The 19,382-nt window shown below is 55.9% G+C and overlaps 1 protein-coding gene across 1 annotated transcript in view; it reads right to left on the reverse strand.

Moving 5' to 3' along the window:
* DCHS1 (dachsous cadherin-related 1) overlaps positions 1-10,451 on the reverse strand; it is a 49,746-nt gene extending 39,295 nt beyond the window's left edge. The window contains exons 1-2 of the mRNA XM_083498814.1: positions 10,200-10,451; positions 6,488-8,320 (exon numbers count right to left, since the gene is read on the reverse strand). Coding sequence (XP_083354940.1) covers positions 6,488-8,224 — 1,737 coding nt within the window. The 5' untranslated portion in view covers positions 8,225-8,320; positions 10,200-10,451. The remainder of the gene's footprint in view (positions 1-6,487; positions 8,321-10,199) is intronic.
* Between the last annotated feature and the right edge of the window lie 8,931 nt (positions 10,452-19,382).

Here is a 19,382-nt window from a genome sequence, read left to right on the forward strand (position 1 = left end):
CTCCCTCCATCCTGAGAATTCCTCCCGCCTTTTGCTCATCCACACAGTCATTCATTTAGGCCCAGAGAGTGATGGGCAAGGCACCGTGAGGGAGGCCATGATTTGAACCCAGCACCTCCCTGCCACAAAACTTTGATGACTCTTCAGTGGGCATGGCAGGACTGCAGGGAGCAGCGCCCTCCTCGGAGCCCCTCTGGGTGATCAGGAGGGGGAGATCCCCTTCTCCTGCTCCTCCTCAGTTCATGCCTTCAGGGCACTTGCAATGGTGGAACAAGGGTGGAGGGCAGCCGTCTCTGAGGTTTGGTTCCAGACAGGAAAGAGGGGTGCCTGTTCTCCCCACCCAAGGAAGGCGCAGGGGGTACCCCTCTCAGGCAGGGACCAGGCCTTTTTGCAGGCTGCTCCCCTCACTGCCCATCCAAGCCCAGCCCAGCTCCCAGGCCCCGGATGGCAGGCTGCCCAGGAGGCCTCGCTCTGCAGATGTTTGCAAAGCCGCAGTTCCACATCTGGCTTTGGTTCAGGCCCAGGAACGAGGGGAGCCGTGGCGCCAGTGTGGTCAGCGATCCCACGCACACTCCCGGCTAGGCGCACTGCGCAGCTGCCCTCCCCACCCTGGCACAGTTGCTGAGCGGCTAAAAGTGGTGAAGGAGCAGCCAGCTGGGCTATTTCAGGAAATGAGGGCTCCCGGCTCCCGGCCGGCCTCCAGGGTCAGCTGGGGAGCGGCTGGCCTGCACGGGCTGGGTCAGAAGAGCGGGCCCCGTGGGCAGCTGTTGACAGCAGCAGCGGCCGCCAGCCATGCGTGGCCAGCAGCAACACTTCCCAGAGGCTCCCTGCAGCTGCATCAACCCAGAGGCCTTCAGCTCTTGCGCTCGCAGCCAGGGCTAAGCAGGGGGAGACTGGAGGCCAGTGTCCAGAGGCCCCACGGTCAGTTCCACTGAGTCCCAAATCTGTCTGGGCAGTCACAGCTGTGCTGTAGACCAACAGGGCAGCCAATGCCACCTTCAGGCAGGCCCAGCTTGGCATCGGCAGGGAGGAGGGCGAGGGGGCTCACCAGCAGCCCAAGTGCCATGCCTGGGGGGGGGTGAATCCTGACTCTTCTCATGGCTCTGGGTACACAGAGAGAGCTCAGAAGGCACCCATGGCACAGGGGCCTGTTGCATCACACACCCAACCCTCTTCCAAGGACAGCCCCCTCCCTGGCATAGCCTACGGGCAAAGGCATGCCCTGGTCACGAGATCAGACCCACCTCAGTCCAGCCTGGTTCCCACAGTGGCCAACCAGCGTCCTGAAAGGACAAAGGCCAGAAACAAGCAGGACCCCCCCCCCCGCGATTCCTGGCAGCATGGCTAGTAGCCAGGATTAGCCTTGCCCTCCATGATACACAATGGGAGGCGCCATCACTTAAGCGCAGCAGGGAGCCCAGCCACTGGGGGCACAGCACCACTAGGCACCAGCTGGATGGAGCCAGGCAAGCCCTGGTCACATGCCAAGCAGCCTGGCTCTCGCAGGAAGTTCCATGACTCAATGCCCACAGTGAGGACGCCAGATCCTGGGCACAAGTCGGAAAGAGTAGAAACTGGTGCTGCAGGATCCACTGGGTGAGAAAGGGCAGGAGAGGCCCCAGGTGCAAATGCCCAGAACGACATGGAGTCCCTGCCACTCAGATGGTGCCACATGCAGGAATTCAGGTGGGGCCCACCGGTGCAGAGCCAACGCACAGCCACATTTTCTCTGCCCAAGCAGCTCAAGAGGGGACAAAGGAGGATGAGAGTTTGAATTACATTGAGGTGGGGGCTGCACATCTCCTTCCCACGCCACAAGCAGGATCCCCTGAGAAGCAGAGTTCACAAGGGCGCGTGGCCACAGGGCGGAGGAATGGCTGTAGTCACCTTTGCATAACTGGCCAGTTTCTACGCACATTACACACCCTTCTCCATCCTCCATCCAGGGAATCAAAGAATCCCAGAAGTGTAGAGTTGGAAGGGACCCTGAGGGTCATTTAGTCCAGCCCCCTGTAATGCAGGGATCATTTGCACAATGTGGGGCTCAAACCCACGACCCTGAGATTAAGAGTCTCATGGTCCACCAACTATCTGAGCTATCATCAAGAGATGTTGTCAGAGATCAAGGACATATCCCAGCCAAGCAAAAAACACCAGGGTGCAAAGGAGGACCAGGGAGGGGAGGTGGGGGGCCGGGGGGGGTTCACAGGGCCACAGACTTTCTGACAGTAAGAGCAGTTCAACCCTTGGGAGGTTGTGGACTCTCTTGCATTGGGGGGTTTTAAGCAGAGTTTGGATGGCCCTCTGCCACGGATGCTTTAGCTGATGCATGTCAGGGGGTTGGTCTGGATGACCCCAAGGGGTCCCTTCCAACCCTTTTAATATTTGGTTGGGAGCCGCCCAGAGTGGCTGGGGAAACCCAGCCAGATGGGCGGGGTATAAATAATAAATAATCATTATTATTATCATCATCATCATACAATTCTATGATTCTATTAAAGCCCTTGTTTTCTCTTTGCAGCTGCATATTTCCTGTTTCTATGAACAAACAGCAGAAACTGGTTCTTCTGCGCTTCTTCCCTTTTTCAAACTAGCCTTGGTGGGTGACAAGAGGATGTGCAAATGATAAATGGGGGAATGGAAGAAGCATGTGGGGGGCAGAGAGAGAGGAGGGGGAGGGGTGCTAGTTGCAAACGAGATTAAAAAAAGAGATATGCCCATAAAGAGCAGCTGTTGCCAACAGGCTAGGACAGAGGCCCCCAACCCACCCCACCCCAGTGCTCTATTGAGCCCCCAACCCCACATACTGCGCACCCAGAGAACCTCCCCCAGGGCTGACACTTCTGAAACAAACCTGTGCCCCCCCCCCGAAGCACAGTGTTTGACATGCCTGCTGAGCATCTTTTCTGTCTTGTGTGAAATCTGTGCCTGTGCCCCCTCCCCAAGCCAGAAGCAAACACCCTCCAGGCCCCGCCAAGGCCACCAGGGGGGGGGGGCGGAGCTGTGCTAAACCTGAACCTTCACTTTGCTTCCCCAGGAGGCCCACTGCCCCACCTGCTGCTGGGGAGCGGGCATGCCCATGTCCTGGGGGGTCCTAACAGGGCTTGTCTTCCATCTTACAGTGATGCCCACCATCAAATGTTTTGCTGTTTAAATTCTTTTCTAATAAATATTCCTGTTGTTGCAGGAATTTGTGTATAGGTTGGGGGGGTTGCTCCTCCAGCAGATATCATGCACATGCAGCCCACTACCAAAATCAGCACCATCACTTTTCTGACTTTTGTGATTTGTCCCCACAAAACACTTCTTCACAGTTTCTTCCTATCTGTTCAAAGGGCCTTTGCTGTACAATACCAAATGTAAGAATTCGCTGATCAATGTATCTCTGTACTGGCTCACTGGGAAAACTTCAGAAATTCATATAGACATGTAAGCTCAGCTACTCAGCAGCCCCTCTGCCTGAGTGATAATCCCTGGCATCCTGATACCTGAGTGCCAGACAGGTAGTCATTCCAGAAATAACAAACCCAGAATAAAAAATTCCTTCCAGTAGCACCTTAAAGACCAACTAAGTTAGTTCTTGGTATGAGCTTTCGTGTGCATGCACACTTCTTCAGATACACTGAAATAGAAGTTGCCAGATCCTTCTATATAGTGAGAAGGTGGGGAGGGGTGTTACCCCCCTCCCCACCTTCTCACTATATAGAAGGATCTGGCAACTTCTATTTCAGTGTATCTGAAGAAGTGTGCATGCACACGAAAGCTCATACCAAGAACTAACTTAGTTGGTCTTTAAGGTGCTACTGGAAGGAATTTTTTATTTTGACTATGGCAGACCAACACGGCTACCTATCTACTAACAAACCCAGAGGAAGACAAAAGGGTGTGATTAACTAGGCTGGGAAACAGAGAAATGTAAATATCTTTTTTATTACACTTGATGGGTGTTTGGTGGAGGGCAAGGGGAACCATGGGGCAGGGTCCAGGATGCTCAGATTACGGCCACCAGACCTCCCCTTTCATGATGTAACCATGATGTATTAGTGATGTAGTTGGGGGGCTGTAACATGGGGATTAGCAGCTACCGGTAATAAAAGTTTGGGGCTTCCATCTTGTTCCACCTGGTGGCAGGTGGGAGTCCTGTCGCCAGAGTCTTCAATCAAGACCAAGCCGACTGGCTGCTGTTTTGCTCTACTATTCCTGGCTGGTGTCCTTGTTTTTTGTCCAAGGGAGCCTCAGATTTCTCCATTAACACTGTTGTGTTTTAAATACACATGTATTAAAAACATTTTAAATATGTTTATATAAATTAAAAATATGTATCTGAAGGAAGCATTTGCCCCCTTTCCTGAGCTATTGTGCAGCTTCCCAGTTCAAAGAATACGAAAGGGAAGGAACAATGTCTGCAGATCCAGCTCCAGCTCTTGCTCAGCAAACCTCCCCATAAGTGGCGATGGAGTCTGGGGCTGCCGCAGTTGCACAACCGTGGGGGAAACTGGGGTTTGCTCAGCCAGAAAGTCCCTCCAATAACACAGACGTCAGCAGCATAAGGAAACTCTCCAGGAGAAAGCAGCAGCCAGCCAATGGGAGCAGCCATTTCAGAGGTCTGCAGCTCCGAAAAGGACGACCTCAGAGGCCAGAGCTATGAGTTTCTCAGGCAAGGGAAAGGAAACCGGGAGCAAGGCAAGAGGCAGATAAAGATGCAAGGGACATTCCACAGCCCAGAGAGCTGAAGGGGAAAATGTGTAGGAAGCTAGAGGAAGGAAACCCCCTGACAGGTTTTGCACTGGGCTCCTTCGGGAGGAAGTTGGGGATATAAACTGAATAAAATAAATCACAATATATAAAATAAATCTGGATGAAATATAAAACCCGGAAGAAGTCAGTCCATCCTGGGTTTTCCTTAGTGCATCAACAAATCAACCTTTTATACAACCTGAGATGCCACCGGCTGGGGCTCCAGTCTCCAGCTCTCCTCATCCTTACCCACGGCCATCCTGGCTCTTGGGAGGTACAGCCCCACAATATCTGGAGGGCCCAACAGGTCCACACCCCTTCTTCAAACCAAGCACATGGCAACACTGCTGGTGCCCCCAAAGTCAGAGGCACTGGCAGAGCTTGGCTCTGATGCTCCCCACCCCATCCTGCCCTCCTTGGGCTGCAAGGGAGAGGGCCTTTGCCTCCTCTCGGCCAGCTGCCTGCTGCCCCCCCCCCCCGCACTCCAGATACTCAGCTGCTGTCATGAGGAGTAGTGGGGTGGGTGGAGGGATGCCTTGCTACAGAGGAGCAGGATTCTGTTCCACGAAGCTAAGCTGGCATCGCCTGAGGCACCTCAAGGCAGCTGAGCCCCCGAAAGGATCCCAGGAGGATCCAAATTGCAATGGGGTTCTTCCAAGGCTAAAGAGACCCAACCTGGCGACCTGATGGACCCTGGCAGATCTGCTCTGCAAATCTCCTGGCCCGGCCAATAAAATGGGGTTGGGTCTTTGGCCCATCTACTGCTCCACTGCCTCCTGCGAGGGAAAGAGGCTGCTAGGGGCCTTGCAGTGGAGCTCACTCTCTCCTCCATGGCGGATTCTGTGGACTCAGCCTGGAGCTTTCTGCATGCCAAGTACTGTCTCCATCTAGTGAGGCTATTCCTGTCCAAGGTTTCTGCAATGGGAGAGCAGGAGGCAGGAGCTCATCAGCTGCAGGCTGCTTCTCCTTCAAGGAGGAGAAGGGCTTCACTCAGCAGACTACTGGGGCTTATGCAAGCGTGAGGCTTCCTTGTCCCGTCCTGGGACTTTGGCCTCTGCCCCAGTCTGTGTCCCCCAACATGCCAAGGAAAGGACTCTTTTCCTCTTGATCCAGTCCCTTCTTCTTGAGCACACAGGACGGGCAGAGAGGGGAATGGCCCTAAGACAGGAAGTGGGAAGGTAGGACTGACCCTTCCTTAGTGTGGCAGCCCTTCAAGATAGGGAGGCATGTGGGGCCAGAAGGGACCTGCTATTATAGGAACAGCCTAGCCTCCCACCTTCCAAGTCAGACCAGAGGTCCACCTGGCGTAGTTCCGTCTACAGTGGCAGAAAAGGCTCTCCGGGATTTCAGACAGGACTCTCTCTTCCAGCCCTACCTGGAGCTGCCACTGGGATTAAACCTGGGACCCTGCACAAATGGGATTAAACCTGGGCCCTTCACAAATGAGCTGCCATTACCAGCAGAGGTTGTCCCCTTCCAACAATCCACAGAGCTGCTGAGAAGACCTCCAGCTGACTGACTCTTGGCCAGTTGGACTTGAGGTGCTCATTCCCCACCCTAGTCAAGGACTCCAGCCCACCCCCATAGGCACCCCACCCCTCCAGATCTGTCTTTCTCAGGAGCCACAGACAAGCACAGGGCACATCAACCTGGGCCAGGTACCAGGGGAAGAGGCTGCTTGTACTGCCGCCACTTTGGCTGCTCCTGCGCCAAGTGTGCTGGCCAGGTCCCTCCCCAACCCCTTGCTCACCTGGAGGAAGCAGGTGCCAGGAGGGACGTTCTCCTTCAGGGAGACGTTGTAGAAGTTGCTTTCAAAGAGGGGCTCATTGTCGTTGACGTCCTGCAAGGTCACGTGAACCACAGCGGTCGAAGAGAGGGGAGGCTTGCCCCTATCCGTGGCCACCACAGTCAGCTGGGGCTGAGCATCAACCTCATAATCCAGAGAAGAGGCCGTCGTGACGATGCCTGTGGCAGGATCGATGGCAAACCAGTGGGAATGGGTGTGGTGGGTGTGCAGGATGCTGTAGCGAACCTCCCCATTGGGGCCCTGGTCTTTGTCGCGAGCCGTCACCTGCAGCACGAAGCTGCCTGGGTAAACCACCTCGGGGACGCTCTGCTCATACTCCTGGGTGTCAAATAGGGGCGGGTTGTCATTGACGTCTGTCACCTGGAGCACAAATGCTGACTCAGCCCGCAGCGGGGGCGTTCCTGCATCCGTGGCTGTCACCCGCAACTCGTAGGAGTCCCGTTCCTCCCTGTCCAGCATTTGGTCCACGCAGATCAAGTAGATGATGTTGTCTTTGGTGGTGAGGGCAAACTTGCCCTCGCCACCCTCCAGGGAGACGTTGACGTTGGCGTATTCTCCGTAGTCGGGGTCTGAGACGGAGATGCGGGCCACAAACTGCCCGGGCTGGGCGCCTTCTGAGATGCGAGGAGAGCCATCCTCACTGAGGAAGATGATGGTCATCGTGGGCTGGTTGTCGTTGTAGTCTCGCACCTGGATGGTGACGAAGGCTGTGGAGACTTCGGGGTGCACCGCCCGGTCTCGCGCCTGCACCACCAGCTCGTGCACCTTCCGCAACTCATAGTCCAAGCCCTTGTTGAGCTTGATGACTCCCGTGGCGGCATCGATTGTGAAGTACTGCTCCGGGTCGCTCTGCCGGCGGTTGATCTCGTACACCACGGCGCCATTGTCCCCTTCGTCAGCATCCAGGGCAAAGACTCGCATGATGCTGCTGCCGGGCTGGAGGTTCTCTGGGATGAGGGTGTGGTAGCGACTCTGGTTGAAGGCTGGCGCGTTGTCGTTGACATCCTGGACAGACACATCCAAGGTCATCTGGGAGCTCCGGGGGGGAGATCCGCCGTCATAGGCCTCCAGAAAGAGGGTGTAGCTGGGCCGCGTCTCCCGGTCCAACATGCTGCTCACCACCAGCTCCGGCTGGAGGACACCATTGGGCCCACGGCGCATTTCCAGGCGGAAAGCCTGCCCCACATTTCCCCCTTTGATGGCGTACCCCTGGGTGTTGAGCAAGTCACTGTCGGCGTCAAAGGCTGGCTCCAGGGGGAAGCGGCTGCCCAGGGGGGTGTGCTCTGGGATCTGGAGGGAGCTGCGCTGCTTGGGGAAGGTGGGCGCGTGGTCATTGATGTCGTTGACCTGGACGTTGACCTCCACCGTGGCACCTTCAGGGGTGACCGCAATGAAGCTGTAGTGGTCTCGGCTCTCGTGGTCCAGCACCCTGGCAGCCTTGATGATGCCAGTATTCTCATCAATTTCTAGGTCTGTAGCCACACCGCTGCCCTCCTGGGCAGAGATGAAGTACATGTAAGTCGTGGTGCCAGGGGGCAGGCCTGCACTGATGTCCCCAATGATGGTGCCAGCCGGCTGCTCCTCATCGATCTGCAGGTCTAGGGTGCCCAGGACTGCTGACCCCTGCCCAAGGGCAGCCAGCGCCCCCAGCAGCAGCAGCAGCAGAATGACCCAAGCCATGTCTAGCTGCTCCCTGAAGCCTTTCGGAAGGAAGGAGGTGAGGGTTGGGAGGCCCTGGAAAGGCCGGCCTGTGTCTGCTGAGCAAGCGCCTTAATCCTGCAAGGAATGCACAAGAGAAAGCAAGTCTGAAGGGGAAGAACAGGCTAGGAGACCATGAGAGAAACATGTCAGTTACGGGACCCCCACCTGTCTTTGTGGCCAAGGGGGGAAATCAGACCCCAGAGCAGGGGGGCAAGGGTGGGTGCTGCAGGAGAGGGGACCTTCCTGACACCCCTGACAGACCCCCAAAAATCGTTTCCAGCCCCCTCAAATGCCCAGGACCCCTTCCCCTCTGGCAAGACAGGCTGGTAGGGGTGGGTCTTGCTGCCTAGAGGGGGCAGACCAGAGGACAGGGGTTGGGGACAGGTGTGGCCCCAGGTCAGGCCCTGCCTGGTGGTCGCAGCAGAGGCAGGGCTGCGGAGCTCCCCTTCCCTCCCTGCTCTTCCCAAGAGGGCTTCAGGCGAGCAGGAGCTCCTCAGCCGCTCTTTCCGTAGCAAAAGACGGTGGCGCTACTCGGGCACAGCCGTCGCAAGAACGACGCCCCGGTCAGGAGGGCCCCTGGGGCCGCCCCACCTGCCTGCCATCGGAGACCGGGACAGACAAAGGCGGCGGGCGGGGGGAGGAGGAGGAGAAGCGGGGAAGAAAGGGAGGAAGGGAAGGAAGAAGCAGCAAGCGCGAGCTGGCCACGGCCCGCCTTTGTCTCCGCCGCTGCCGTCGCGGCTGCTCCCCGCCCCGCTCGCTCGCTCGCTCGCTGCCTGGCTGGCTCCCCCCGCCTGCCTTTGTCTCTCCGGCTCCTTGGCTGCAGCCCCACCGCTCGCTCCGCCTCGCTGTAGCGGCTCCTCACTGCAGGGTGGGGTGGGGGTTGGGGGGCCGGGCTGGCTCCAGTCCCGCGGGCGGCGCGGGTGCTCCGAGCGGGAGCGGGCCAGCCCTTCCTCGGGCGTGGGGGGAGCCCCGCGGGCACGGCCAGGAGTCGGGCTCCGCCGGGAAGCAGCGAGAGCCTGAGCTCATACTTGGCCGCGATTGAAAGCGTCGCCGCCGCTGCCGCTCGTCGGGGCCCCGCGATGGCACTCGGGGCGCCCCCGGGATGGACGGTGGGGCCCCGCGCCGCCCGCGCCCTGCTCCAGGGGGAAGCCGGCCAGCAAAGCCGTCTTCCACCTGGGCTGACGCCCCGTCCACTCCCGAGCGGCGTCGGCGGCGTCGGACCCCGGCCGGCCCGCGGTGGAGGAGCGACCCCGCCCCCTCGGAAAGGTCTCCCCAGCGGGGCAAGGGGGGCTGCGGCTGCAGGGAAAGGCTGCGACTCTGCTCCCACGCCCAGAAGCCCCTGGGCAGCGCGCGCCCCAGACCCACCGAGGGCGGGGGGGGGGGTGCCCGGGCTACGTGCCCGAGGCGAGGAGTAGCGGGAAGGCAAGCAGGGCGAGCCGGCTGGGGGGGGGGGTCCCTGGACCTTTGCTCTCCTTTCCCCGGGACACTTGTGAATCTCGCCCCGCGCGCGCACACCTTGAGGGGCCGCCCCATAGCCCTCGGGGGTCCCGTCGTGTCCATGGCTTTGGGGGCTCAGGCCAGCCCGCTCCGAGCACCAGGAGGCGCGGAGTCGCCCCAGCGCCGCAGCTGCTTCCAATTTGCCCAGCGCCGAGCGCGGGGGGAGCCGGGCGGGCGAGGCGGGTCCAGTCCCGGCCTGTGAAACGTGAGCCCGACGCCCCCCCTTCCCCTCGCGGAGCCCCCGACTCGGCTGTCGCCCCCTCCCTCGCCGTGCAAACCCGGCCGCTCTTTGGGGTGCTGGGCACGCGGGGCGGGCCAGGTGTGGGGGGGCAGGTTTCGCCGTTTCGCGGCGAGGTCCCGCCCATCTCCTCCCCCGCCCGCGCTCCTACTCTGCTCGCGGGACAAAGCGGGGAGGGGGCGCATCGCGACGGCGCCTCCGGGCGCTCCGGCCACCTACGTGCATCCTCTCTCCTGGCCATCCGCCTGTCCGCCTGGCGCTCCGGCCGCGGGTGGGGGGCTGGCCTGCCTCGGGGCCGGCAGAGACCCCCGCGCCAGGCGCCGAAGGAGGAGAAGTGGGAGGCGAGGGCGACGACGGCTCCGCGCTCGGCTGGGCTGGAGGATGGAGCGAGCCGAGGCTTCGCTGAAACCCGAGCCGCGCCGTCTGGCCCGCCCGCTCCTGCCCGGCCCCGCTTGCGCCGCGGCCCTGCGCGCCCCCTCTCCGCGCGCGCCCCGGCAGCCCCCCCCCCAGGAGCGAGCCTGGGCGGGGGCTGCGCCTGCTCCGGAGCCGCGATGCGCTCGGCCGAAAGGAAGACCCTCCGCGCGGGGAGAAGGAAGGCGGCACTCGGCACATGCTCAGAGGCTTCTTTCTGCGCCGGGTCGTGGCAGCCTCGGTTGGTGCGGCGGCTGAGCTCCCCAGCCTCCGCTCAGTTACAAACCGTAGTGCAACAATCGCGACCTTTTCACCGATGAATGAATGCGATCGACAATGCCTGAAACGGCTCGTGAGGCAAGCAAGGATTCAGAGGGGGAATCCGCTCCCCCCCCCCTAGATCTCTCTTGTTCTGTTGTAGGTCACCTTCTCGCCGTCGCCACGATTTTTGCTGGACGAGATTAATTTTGTTCACGGACTTTGTTTCCCGTCCTTTCTCTTCTGTCCCGTCTTCCGCCCCCGGAGGGGCTTCCGGCTGCAAGGCGGCTTACAAAAGGTGACCCCTGTCCCAGCAGCCAGGCGCCTTCTGCGCCACAGAGATGCCTCGCTGGAGAGCGCGCGTGGGTCACACGCCCCATTCTTCCTTCCCTTTCGGTCCCAGGGCTGTTCCTTCTCTCCCCTGCGAGGCTGCCGGGCTGTGGGCTCCCCGTCCGCTCGCAGCTCTTTGCAAGGAGGCTGAGGAAGCAGCCCAGAGGCTTGCAACCCCCCACCCCACCCCCCTTCAGCCTTGCCGGCCGGGCAGGGACCGCACCGGGAAGCCCTCACTTGCAAGGGCGCCTGCTGAGAGGCGCCTGAGCCTCTTCTTCAGCATCGCCATCCCTGCTGGCATTCACCCACCAGCTCAGCCTCACCCCCAGCAGAGAGACTGGGCCTGCTCTTCTGCAGCCTCGGCTCCTGCAACCTGCTTTGGGGTTGTTGCTCAAGAGGCCGGTGAAGGGCTGAGCCTGGGGTGCCACGGGGCATCTCAGCTATGGCATAGTGAAATGAGCAGGACAGAAGGTGAGGGCGGGGATGTTCCCCTCAGGCCACCACTGAAATTTGAAAGACTAAAATCTGCCCTGTTGGGGTGAGCAGCAATGTGGACACATTTCCTGATAAGACACCCTTCCTGCTGGAAGACAGTCTGCCTTGGCCAGGATGCTTCTGGGCAAAGGCCTGGCTAGCAACATGGAGGCTTCACTTTAGAAAAAATAGGGGCGGAAGAGTCCATCCATGAGGCTCCGAAAGTGTCTAACCAAGTGCCCCCTTCTGTTCTGGCTGCACATGGAGCTTTCCTTGGGTTTGACCCCCATGTCCACTGGGGACAGAGTCAGGGGAACTGGTGAAGCTCTTTTGGAACTATTTTTGGCCCAGAGAGGTGGATCCTCCGGCAACAAGAATATAGATAGATAATTCAGTTGGCATACTGTACTTGGACTTTTGATGAAGTCCCTCACCAAAGACTCCTGCGTCAGCTCAAGGAAGAGTCAAGGAAGAAGAGGAGAGGATCTCTTGAGGATCAGGAATTGGGAGACAATAGAGGAGTGTGCCATTGGGAGTGAAGTCAAAATGTTAGGAGATTACAGTGCCTGCTGTGGCTCTTGAAGTTGATCCAGGAGAGACATGTTTTGTTGCAGCTGGGGCAAATCTATAGTGTGTACACATTTGGAATACACTGTTCCGTTCTGGTCACCTCACCTCAAAAAGGATATTGTAGAATTGAAAATGGTTCAGAAAAGGGCTGTCAGAATGATCCAGGGGATGGAATGATTTACCTAGGAGGAAATGGGCTTTCGGGACTTTTTGGTTTAGAGAAAAGGCATGTAAGAGGTTACATGATAATTTTATAAAATTATGCATGTCCTGGAGAAAGTGGGCCCCATTTTTCTCCCTTTCTCCTAACGCTAGAACTCCTGGGCATCCAATGAAACATCACGTTGGAAGATTCAGGACAGATAAAGTACTTCTTCACACAGCACCTACAGAACTCTCTCCCACTGGAGGCACTGATGGCCCCCAACCTGGACGACTTTAGTAGAGGGATAAGGCCATCAATGGCTCTGCTTTGCCTGAATGGTTGGCTGGAGGCAGCATGCTTGTAAGAGGAACTGCTGGCAATCACAGGAAGAGAGAAGGGCTTCTTCCCATGCAGGGCATCTGGTTGGCTGCTGTGAGAATAGAAGGCTGGGCTAGGGGCCCAGTGGGGCTTTTCTTATGCTCTTACCCTCTGACTATTAATCCTGCCCCAGACTGGAGAAAAATAATGCCTCCTTCCTCTTATTCCTTCCGACTCAGACTCCAGTTGGGATTTAGAATAGGCTTATCCGTGGCTGCCAGACCCTCAGACAGCCTTGCTACTGCCTCTCATCCCACCTGTCAAGTCTGACCTCAGCTGTGCACTGCACACAGTCTTGGGGAGACCCAAGAGAGTTATTGGGTTGTCATTTTTATTTTGAATATGTATTTTGTGGTTTTATATTTTGATTTTATTCTGTGAACCACCCCGAAGCCTCCAGGTATAGGGCAGTATATAAAATAAATGAATGAATGAATGAATGAATGATGATGATGATGATTCTGGCAAGTTCCCCACTGAGCTGAGTCCTGCAGGTGGCGGCTGCTGCTGCCCACTTTACACAACTGGCAACAGGCAGAGTATGTTGTTGGCGGATGGAGAGGGTGTCTGCAAGGGGAGAGTGAGCTGTCCGAGGCCAGGCCACTGCAGCAGCTACCAGGAGCTGAGAAAACGCCACAAACAAGCTTGAGAGGATTTTGCAGAGAGATTTGGAGGAGTCCACAAGATCAGAAGCACTTGGTGTGCCCCACAGGCCTCCGCTGGCTCCAGACCATTTCTGCTGGGGGGCGACTCATTCGCTGTGTTGACATAATATATGGTCTCTTTGCCTCTTTGCATGATGTTTTGATTAAAATATTAGTGCTGGCTATCTTGGTGTAGCCCATTATTGGGCAGTCACCCAATAGTCAGGGCAAACCAGCCGACACTTCCCAATGAATGGGGAGTTTGTGAAGGTCCCAAGAGGGTCGTCTTTTGTGCTGAATGTCAGGGAGATAAACAATGTGTGAGAACATTTTTAATGAAACCAGGCAGCTTTGTTCAGAGTAGGGGGCTGGTGGGTGAGCTGCGATTGTCAGTCTCCATGGCTACAAAGCTAAATCTAAAAACTTGTGGGGGGGCCACTTGTGAGATTGCCCCCCCCCCCAAAAAAAATGTGAGGTGCTGCTATTCTTGAAAAACCCATCCTCTGGCTGGATTCTGGGCTTAGGTTTCAGCTGAGCTGGCCTTTAGAGAATTAATTGCAAGCAGCCCTGTCCATAAATCTTTAGAGTATTTTTCTTTATTAACACTCTGGGGTTTTGAATGTGAAATAAAATGTAATGTTTGTTGAAAGGGGACTTTGTTTTTAAACCAAATGCAGCTGCCTTGAAAGCAGAGCTCTCTGCTGCCTGTTTCCAAAATGGAGTTCAGTCTGAGATCATCACCCCTTCTACCACTTCCCACATTGCCTATGTTTCCTTGAGTGCAGATTTCTGGACTGAAACCATCTATTCCACAAGCGACAAGAACCAACAGCAGAAGATTCCCACCAGCTCTCCTGCAAACTGTGCTGCAGGCACAGCTCAGAGCGGTTGGTTGCCCGCTCTCTTGGCGAAGGTGGCGGAGCCGCCAGAGCTGCGCTTTCAAAGGTCCATGCAGGAGGGCAGAATGAGCAGGGACCACTAATGCCTCCTTAGGGGGGCACGTATCCCTCCTTCGCCTTCCAGTTCTCCATGGCAAATGCCCCACCCCTGCCTATTTGTTGTGAAGAACATTCTCTATTGATGTTTTCTTCTGAAAACCACAAAATACATAGAAACAAAACAACAAATGCAAACCTAAGTCAGAAAGTCCATCCCTGCCCCCCGTCAGCCTGCCAAACTGAAAGCAGACCCAGTGGAGGGACTGGTGAAGTTTCATTTGCAGAGAATTGGTGGGTGGAGATGAGGGTTTAGCCTCCCCCCCCCCACCTGTAAGTATGGGTTTCTTGCTTCCTCATCTCCATGTTATGTGAACAAAATAAGACTTGGAAAGACATCTGCTGTGCTCCTCCTCTCCTTCCCCACCAGCCTGGAGTTTTTGGAGTGCAGAAAAGGAGCAGAGAATTTTCAGTGAAGTTCCTGACATTTGTAGCAACCCTGGAAAGGGCTTTGAGCTCTGCGTCATGGAGTCCAAATGAAAGCAGATGCTCAAAACCTAAAATAGATGACTATACACAAAACAGATGTCGGGCCAAACCAGTATCTTCATTACCAAACACGATACAACACAGACTCTAAATGTAAAAATAGTTTGAGGAGACCCTGTGACACACCTTCACTCAGTTCTAGCATCACTCCTTCCTCAATCCAGAGAAACCAAACTGAAAGGTCACCCCCCCCCCCATTTCAGCTGTAAAGTAGAGCAAGAGCAAAGATACCCCCCCCTTTTGCACGAGACCCATCAGAGGAAGCCACACGCCAGGAGTCTGAGACACATCTGCAGCTGACACTTCAGTGTGCTGGGGATACACTCTGGACACTTCATGTGTGTGGCAGAAACAATGTTTTATTTTTCATAATGTACACTGCCTTGATATAGAATCATAGAATTGTGGTGTTGGAAGTAACCCCAGGGGTCATCTAGCCCAACCCCCTGCCATGCACAGCTAAGAAACCCCTGACAGATGGCCATCGGACCTCTGTTTAAAAACCTCTATGATTCTATGAAATTGTTGCTGTTATTCCAATAGCTCATTTATAAAAGTATTTCTGTATTGCCATATTATAAAATATTAGGTTCCCGGAGGTGTGCCGTTTTCCAGTTGCAAAGATTCACAATGTGTCAGAGAAGTTGCCCAGTGGGGCAGCTCAGTCAGCAGAGCATCAGTCGTGGGTTTGAGCCCCTCCCTGGGCAAAAAGATTCCTGCATTGCAGGCGCTGGACTAGATCATCCTTGTGGTCCCTTCAAACGGTTTCATTCTGTGCTTCATAAGAAGCCCACTCACCACAACCCCTTCCTTCGGATTCATGTGGGTACAAAGGATGCTGCCAGACAGTCTTTGAGGTATTGCAAGGGACTAGGAAGCTGAAGGGCCTTGGGGCACAGGTGGACTTTTCATCACTCCTTCCTGCTGAAGGTCATGACCCAGGAAGAGGGAAACCACTGGCTGTGCGTGGTGTCCTCAGGAAAGCTTTGGATTCTTGGGCCATGGTTACTTCTTTGAGGAAGGACTAGACATCAGGAAGACCTTTCTGATGGCATGAGCTGCTCAACAGTAGAGCGGACTCCCTCGGAAGGTGGTGGACTCTCCTTGGTTGGAGTTTTTTAAGCAGAGATTGGATGGCCAGCCATCAGGGGCTCTTTAGCTGCAGTGCTCGACATTCCCTGGGGTGCCAGGCGCATTTTGCTGCTGGCATGGGTCCAATTGTGGCTATGTGGAGATTTCTGGGTACCAAATAGACAACTGACATCTCCACCAAGCCAGCTGACGCATGTGCAGCAAAAGCTGTGTGTCTTGTGCTTCTGTGCAGCTGCGCAAATTATGGACCCCTTGCTGGGCATCTTAGTCCTCCATCGTCACATCAAGGAAAGTAAGTGCGGAGATCTTCGGCTGTGCTGGAGCCTTTCCACAGCCACTCAGATGGAACTCACAGACCACAGTCTAAAAACCTCTGCCTTAGTCCATAGTTAAATACCTTTTCCATTTCCACTGTGTGTGTTTCTTCTTCTGGGACAAGTGAATTGTTGTAAGAACAAGCTACAATCAATCAATGCAGTGGAGATCATAAAACCACAGAATCGTAGCATTGGAAGGGAACTCAAATGTCATCTAGTCCAACCCTCTGGCAAATAGACATTCTGTTGTGGTGACTGTAACCTAGATTTAAGCTGCTATTTAGTGCCTAGCATACACACACACACACACACACACATATATATATATATATATATATATATATATATATATGCTTTCGTAGATTTTCACGGGTACAGGAATGCAGGTTTTGGTGTCTTCGGGTGTCTTCCCGTGTAAGAGTTGGGGTGTCTAGGCGACGTTTCGACGAGGTCTCACTCGTCATCTTCAGGCTGGTGCTTTCGGCTTCATGGCTCTGTTCCAGTAACAAGAAGCCGAAAGCACCAGCCTGAAGATGACGAGTGAGACCTCGTCGAAACGTCGCCTAGACACCCCAACTCTTACACGGGAAGACACCCGAAGACACCAAAACCTGCATATATATATATATATATATATAATATGCAGGGGGTTGGACTAGATGACCCTTAGGGTTCCTTCCAACTCTACTATTGTATGATTCTACCTTCTGCGGTTGTACAGTCTGGCTAAGAGGATACCAAGTGAGCCGTGTGTGTGTGTGTGTGTTTTCCTGGCAGAGGAAGGCCTTGAGAAAGCCCCCTGGCCTGAGCTGCCCTCCTTTAAAGCAGAAGAAAGCTTCCTCTCTAACACAGGAAATGTCTATACTGAGCTACTGGAACAGCAACAACAACTTCATAGAACCACAGAATTGTAGAGTTGGAAGGGAGCCGAGGGTCACCTAGTCTTGCAGGAATCGCTTGCAATGAAGGAATCATAGTTAAAGCATCCACACTCACACTGCACCCACTTTTTCTGCAAGTCCATAATATGCTTCTCCTCCTCCAGTGCAGAGGAAGTGTCCAGTTCTGGACCCCCCAGTGTAAGGAGGCTATGGAGAAGCTGGGAGGTGTGCAAAGGAGGGTGAGGATGATGAAGGGTCTGAAAACCGAGCCTTATGAGGAAGGCTTGAGAGAGTTGGGCATTGTCAGCCGGGAAAAGAGGTTCTACCAGCCTGCGATGAAAGGGACTTCATCCTGTCCTGTCACCACTTGCAAACAGCCCTTAGCATCTTCTGGCTTCGGTTGGTGCCAATAACGTGACGACCCGGCCGTGGGCTTTCGCGTGGCCTCCTCCTCTCCTCCCCCCCCCCCCCCCGCGTGAGAGATGCGCCGGGTCTCCGGCCTCCGGGAGGACCAGAGGGAGGGAGGGAGCCGTCCGCGCCCTTTCCTGCCTCTCCCTCCGTCTCGCCGCTTCTGGAGCCGCCGAGAGGAAGCCCGAGGGGGCGGCGGCCTTCCGATCGCCTCCCGGAAAGGGAGGGCGGCGCCCGAGTCTGCCCGAAGCGCCGCCGGGAGAGCCGGGCATCTTTCCTGGCTCCCTCTCGGGGCGTTTGCCGTCGCGGGACCCGCGGGCAGAAGGGCGGGCGCGCGCCCGTGAGAGGACGAGGCGGAGGTGCGCGGGAGGCTCCTTCCCGCTGAGGCGGCGGGGCCGCGCTCTCCTCCGATGGCGGGCGGGGGTCGCGCAGGGCCGGGAAAGCGCCGCTGCCCCCGAGGGGGAAGGAAACGTGCCCGAAGCCGGAGCCCGAGGGGCGCGGAAGCAGCCCGGCCGCCAAGAGAGGCTCGCCGGCCAGGGCAATGCCAGGGTCCCCGGTTTGGCGACGGGCGGAAGAAGAGGCTGCAGCCGCCAGGAGGACGCGAGGAACACGGGAGCCGCCGCCGCTGCCGCGCTCTCATCCCAACAGGCGCAAAACGGAGCAAGAAAGAGTTCAGTCGGTAGAGAAGGAGACTCTCGAGCTCAGGGTCGCGGGTTCGAGCTCCACTCTGGGCAACAGATTCCTCCATCGCCGCGGGTTGGACTAGATGACCCTCGTGGTCGCTTTAACTCTACAATTCTATAAAGAAATTCTGCATGCCTGTCACCCTAGAACATGAAGGTGCCAAAATTGCACCAACAGTTAGTAGCCAGGAGGACCAGGGTCTACCTGCAGCGTCTGACGCATTATGCCTCTGAAGAGCAGTTGCTGGGAATCACAGGAGCGCAGAGCCCTGTTGCAGTCATGTTCAGCGTGCCAGCTTCCCATCGGGCATCAGGGTGGGCACTGCGAGAACAGGCTGCCACACTAAATGGGCCACTGGCCCAATCCCGCAGGCTCACCTCATGCTCACGCACACACATTTCTTTATATATCACTATTCATTAAAGGTATCACCAAATAAGGCAAACCCTGTAAAAAGTTAAAATCAGAAATCAGCTGTTGTGGAAGGATGTCTTTTTAACTGCCTGCATAAGCCTAGCAGAAGAGTTTCCAGCAGGCGCTGAAAAGTTGAAAGAGAAGGTGCCTGCTGAATCTTTGTTGGCAGAGAGTTCCACAGAACTGGGCCAATGGCAATGAAGGCCATGTTACGTGGTGATGTAAAATGAGCCTCACCAAATTCGGTGGTGGCCAACAACACTCCTGCAGATGATCTGGGAGGGCAACCAAAATGGTCAAAGGCCTGGAAACGATGCCTTATGAGGAACGGCTAAGGGAGCTGGGCATGTTTAGCCTGGAGAAGAGGAGGTTAAGGGGTGATATGATAGCCATGTTCAAATATATAAAAGGATGTCACATAGAGGAGGAAGAAAGGTTGTTTTCTGCTGCTCCAGAGAAGCGGACACGGAGCAGTGGATCCAAACTACAAGAAAGAAGATTCCACCTAAACATTAGGAAGAACTTCCTGACAGTAAGAGCTGTTTGACAGTGGAATTTGCTGCCCAGGAGTGTGGTGGAGTCTCCTACTTTGGAGGTCTTTAAGCAGAGGCTTGACAACCATATGTCAGGAGTGCTCTGATGGTGTTTCCTGCTTGGCAGGGGGTTGGACTCGATGGCCCTTGTGGTCTCTTCCAACTCTATGATTCTATGATTCTATGGGATACAGGGGGTTTAGTCCCCAAGGTTTCCTGGGCCTAAGCAGTTCAGGGCTTTGTAAATACAAGAAGAACCTTGAACATGGCTCCATAGCGAGTGTGCCCACTTACAGGTGCAGCTGTTTGATCAATGGTGGCACCTGTTCTTGAGCAGAAGCTCCCGTAATCAGTCTGGCTGCTGCATTCTGCACTGGCC

This window comes from Podarcis liolepis (genome assembly GCF_965112155.1).
Source record: "Podarcis liolepis genome assembly, chromosome: 4".
Classification (NCBI taxonomy): domain Eukaryota; kingdom Metazoa; phylum Chordata; class Lepidosauria; order Squamata; family Lacertidae; genus Podarcis; species Podarcis liolepis.